Raw genomic sequence first — 5,309 nt, forward strand, 5'->3', positions numbered from 1 at the left:
CAGTAAAAAGGGTCGGACATTCCATGATCACCCACAAAGTAACAAACTTGTAACTTGTAAGCTGGCCCAGGTATATAAACATCCGTGTTATAACGACTGTCGTTTTCTGGCCACGCGAGGATAAAGTAAGTTACATTCATTCATTCATACACCATGTGACTTTACAAGTTACCACATACATAACATCTTGGATAGCACACGTACATCACCTTGTTTTGCCAGGAATGGATGTACTTGATCTAGGTCGGTCTACCAACAACCTCTGCATTGACTTGGTGCTGCTCGCTGGTTTACAACACAGCATGCTACGTTGGGGGCTGGGTAAAGGTAGTGGTGACGGTGGTGGTGCACTGCTGTTACGAACCGACGTTCTATCCATTTCCTCGCTTGCAATGCTACTGTTGTCATCAGTTGAACGACGGATACTAAACCTAAGAATGTAGGCTGTTTAGATATAAGTGTTTTCTTTACAAATTATTGTCAAGCTTAAATCAAACCCAAAACCTAATTAGAAAAGAACAATTTTTCACCCTAAGACGCATTTACAAACTGAATTATATTGGCAACTGCAATTGAGTGCATGTATAATTATGCAGAATCAATTCAAAATGTATTTAAATGTCAGACTTTTAAATTGTATTTCAGTCATTATTTGTTAATATGAAATTGTCTTAATGTGTATTCATTATTTAAACCTATAAAATCAACATTATACTGTAAATTGCTCTGGGTCCCTAATGGGTTGTTCAAATTGCTAGCCATGCATTAAACCAAAATCAAAATTAAATACACAGAAACTCAAAAGCAGCACAAGTTGTATGAAACTGAACACACGTATTATAACGACTATCCTTGCCCTGTAAAACTAGCATAAATAGGGTACATTTACTTATATATCATATCATACCTGTATTTCTTACTAAGATCTGCACTGGATCTATCAGCATCTGGTGTTCGGCAGTCATGTGACCATGAACGCTCTATTTCACTAGGTGGGGCTGCTGCAGGTGGTTCAGCGTCTCCATGGCTCGCAAATGCAGTGAATGGTGTTTTAGGTGATTTCTTTGCAACTAGTTCAACAGCAGAACCATCCTTAGCGCCCGTGAATAAATGTGACTGGAGTATGTAGTCGGACATCACAGCGTGGTCTTCGTACCATGCGCATGTGTCATGGTACAGAAGTTCCTGTTAAGACAGTTTTTTTATATTATTATGTAAGGTATAAATTGTCAGGTGGAAAGAAAACGACAGTCGTTTTAAAACAGGTGTTTTGTTTTCTTTTCCATGCAACCATTAACAAATTGCGCATAAAGACATTTCAATATCAGATTAGTCAAACAAACTTTTGTCAAATTTTGTCAAATAATTGTTTAAAAATTGTATTGGTATTGGAAATTTGTCAAATAAATGGTTTTACTGTACATATCTTAAAGTTCTAGTTGGTCAATAATAGGTTGGCCAAACAAACTTACCGGCCTTTGTGATAGTATTTTGTATTGCCTTTCATTCTGAAGCATAATTCTCTTATTTGCTGCTGCAAACTGTCGTTGCTCACGTTGTAGCTTCATCAACTGATAGCGTTCTAACATTCGTTCCTATATAGATAAAGTGTGCTAATGTCTATATTTAATTCTACTTAGTGCTGTTGTGTTATACTTAATCAGGTGGTGTAACATAGAGTGCTTGCCTCTTAACAAGGGGATCACCATTGTGGAAGTGTGTTTTCTTGGGTAAGACACTTCACAGTAATTGTTCAACAATGTGGTTACTTTTCAAACAGTGGCCATACAAAAAAGCGATTACCAACAAGCATACATGTTAAGTCGAAGTGGTCACTAAGTGCACAAAATATAACCTGTTTTATAACGAGTCTGGTTGCCCAGCTACCCAAGGAAAAAACAAGTGACATTCTTTTAAAACTTACTTGCCAAGATTCGTCAAACTGAAGACCATCTTTTTTGTAAATTGATTGAAAATCAAACTCCATTAGATCTGGGATTGACTGCTCGCTGCCAATTTCATATCTGTCTTGATCACATGATCTGTTGGCAAGTTTTACTATGATACAATTAAGGGGAAACAATGTCTGGTCTAAATTCTGGCATGACTAGCCATTTGACCTCACACATATAGAACAGAATATAAATGATTATATAAAGATGGCAAAATTGGTATGGGATGTTTAAATTATGGTATGTTACTAGAAGAGCATTTTTAAGTTTGCAATATGCCAGGCAGTAAAAGTTTATTTACAATCATATAATTTATTTTCACATTATATTAATTACTTGCTATCAGTGGTTGACTTTGGTCTTGTTTTCTTTTGCTTTAACGCACAATCTCTGAACACAATGATGAAGTGTAGTAAAGCATAATTATTAATAGTAACTTATTTACCCTTGTATGGCGGGGCAACAACAGTTGTTATACAATGAATGTCATATTTCATACACCTCATGCTTGCTTAAATGTTACCAAAACTGAAAATTTGAGAGATATTGCCTTTCATTTAACGACACACAGCCCCACAATAGTATTGAACCGGATAGGCAGATACTCTTTGGTTATAATGCAAGCACTCAAACCACTGAACCATGACGCCGTACAATGAGTCATATTCAAGGTAGAACAAAAAGCAAATGGCCACTCACCCCGTGCTCGCTGTCTGTCTCAACATTTGTGACGCAAAGTCTCGAACAAAAGCTGGAACGTCTCTTTTGCTCGCTGAGTTTAAACGTGTTTCTGTGTTTCTGTTTAAATATAAAAACATGTACATTTGTTATTTTAAACGTTTGGGTTTGGTAACTTTGTTTTAATTGTAAACTGGTCTTTAAACAGTTTTTATTTAATTTTCTTTATCGTATTTAAAGATATAAATAAAGCTTTATTTTTCATTGAATTTTGAAATTAATGTTGTATTAATTAAATACGTTGTCACTTTATGTATTGTATGGTTGATGTGGTAGTAACGGTAACTTTTAAATAATGAGTTCTGCACTACTATTTCAAACTTCAGGATAATATAACAACTGTTGTTTTACCATTACTTCCCATCTTTTGCCTTTTATATAATACAGTTGCGTAAGAGAGAAAACACCTTTAGCACATAATATCCAAATATCCTGATCGTGTTTCAAACAGTTAACAACGATCTATTAAAGTTTTACTGTTTACTACCAAATGGGATGAAAAAATAGAATAAAAAGGTTGCCCATCCTCCCCCACCTACTATGTATTAAGTTTTATTACTGAAACGGAAAAAGTAGAATAAAATTTATTTTATCACATATTGTGAAATTACTTTACTGGTGAATTATTGGCTGTGTGTTCAGTTGTAGATGGCTGTTGTTGGTTCAACTTGTGCTTAGGAACTTGGTTTTGTGTAAATATATTAGGTCTCTTATACTTCATATACACATCTGTAACAGGTTTTCCACTTTCATCCAGTGTTACTTCACTCTGAAAATATTGTTATAACAACATTTAAATGCTAAAATTAAATGGTTATTAATAGATTTTTAAAACATTTAGAAAATAGGAAAAACTGAAACCCAATATTACCAATAATAATAACTTTATTTGTCTCTTTAATTACAGTAGCGATGATTTAGAAATATTTTAAACAAAAATGCAGGATATAGCGACTAAATGACAGATATTTAATGGTAAAAATACTTTTGAATTTTAGCAAGTTATAACCATTTAATTTTACCAATTATTAATATTATTACTGGGTTTACAAACCTTACAGAAAAATGGGAAAAATGAAGCCGGCTAAGTTGCATACATGGTAACTTTTAAGCAGTTACTAAATGTATAAAGTCACTATATATATATATATGGTGGCACATTATTTAAATCTGTTGCCCACTAAAGTAGATAATCCTCAACTTATAGTAAAGTCGAAATAAAATTACCGCTGAATCCAAACCAGTTGTTGTGTAGTTCACAATTGATTCCTGTTTGTTTTTTTCACCTGTAATAACATAATCGTATAGGCATATATACTGTATACACCATGATAATATGCTAAGAATAAATAAATAAAATAGCATTGCCTAAAAAGTGTAGTAGTAAAATGCAACTTACATAATTCTATAAAAACAGAAATATGTAATTGTAAAAAAGTGTAAGGCCATAAATTTAAAAATATAACGAATAAAAAACTGTTATATACTGCAGTTAATAATTTGTAATTACTTAATTGACCATTAAACAACAATCCAACTACAAACCTTTGTCTTTGTGAAGATTTAAATGTCCGGCGGATTTACTTTTCCTTTTAATATTTAAAGACTTTTTCCTTCCTGTTGCAGCAGATTTAACTGGAGAAGGTTTAGAACTGGAACCTGTATTAGAATTATTACAGCCCACAATTTAATAATAATAAAAACTTTATATAAAGCTTTTTGATTACTGTAGCAAAGATTTAGAAATATTTTAAACGAAAAGACAGGTAATAGCGACAAAATAACAGTGGTTAAAACACAAACAAAAACATGTTTACATTTAATTGAAAGAAAAAAAGCGCGGTCGCTACACCTAGCAGATAAAAGAGCCAAATACTTATACTTATAGTCTAGAACACAAAACTGATTTTGCCCTACACACCATACAGTGAGCCACTTATTAATGAAAAGTACTTCAAAAAGTGGCTTTCTCTTTTGTTCACATCATGTAACCACTTCTCAAAGCTTTTTTCTATTAAACCAGTGTTTATATGTCAACAGCATCCACTCACATAGTACAAGCAGATTATATTGTTTGGTTTCTTTACACAGTAGTTAGGCAACTAATCCTCAGGCTAAAAAACTCTTAACAAAGTTATCAAATTTAAAACACACTCTAACTCACTTTGAAAGGAATACTAAGGTTCATAAATACACCTAAGCACATTTTAGGCAACTAATTCCTAGACTAAAAAAACATTTAACAATATTATCAAATCTAAAATACACACACTGTCTCACTTTCAAACAAATACTCAGGGTCATAAATGCACACAAACACATTAAATCTGATACACAAAATGATATCAGACCTTTGACAGTGTAAACAAAACATTCTTTTGTTGTCTACTAACCTTAACACAACAATTGATTTCATTCATCCATAATCTTATTGTTCAAATCGACTATTTTTTTATTCAATTGATGAACATCATCTCCATTTCCGGCTGCTAATTTAACAGCTTCCATGTTTGCTTTTATTGCTCTGTAAACATAAATCACCTAATTGAAAAACTAAATTATTTTAAAACCAAAACTCACGTCAAATTTGAGGTTTAAAAGAATCGCTATCAGCTGTGG

At 32.8% G+C, this 5,309-nt stretch overlaps 1 protein-coding gene across 1 annotated transcript in view; it reads right to left on the bottom strand.

The window, feature by feature from the left end:
- The window catches only part of LOC100177725, an 8,165-nt gene that overhangs the window by 1,814 nt on the left and 1,042 nt on the right, over positions 1-5,309 (bottom strand). The window contains exons 3-11 of the mRNA XM_026839363.1: positions 4,236-4,349; positions 3,918-3,976; positions 3,302-3,459; positions 2,652-2,750; positions 2,289-2,342; positions 1,925-2,042; positions 1,473-1,595; positions 908-1,185; positions 210-431 (exon numbers count right to left, since the gene is read on the bottom strand). Of these exons, the coding sequence (XP_026695164.1) occupies positions 210-431; positions 908-1,185; positions 1,473-1,595; positions 1,925-2,042; positions 2,289-2,342; positions 2,652-2,750; positions 3,302-3,459; positions 3,918-3,976; positions 4,236-4,349 (1,225 nt within the window). The remainder of the gene's footprint in view (positions 1-209; positions 432-907; positions 1,186-1,472; positions 1,596-1,924; positions 2,043-2,288; positions 2,343-2,651; positions 2,751-3,301; positions 3,460-3,917; positions 3,977-4,235; positions 4,350-5,309) is intronic.

The sequence above is a fragment of the Ciona intestinalis genome, unplaced genomic scaffold, assembly GCF_000224145.3.
Source record: "Ciona intestinalis unplaced genomic scaffold, KH HT000205.1, whole genome shotgun sequence".
Lineage (NCBI taxonomy): Eukaryota > Metazoa > Chordata > Ascidiacea > Phlebobranchia > Cionidae > Ciona > Ciona intestinalis.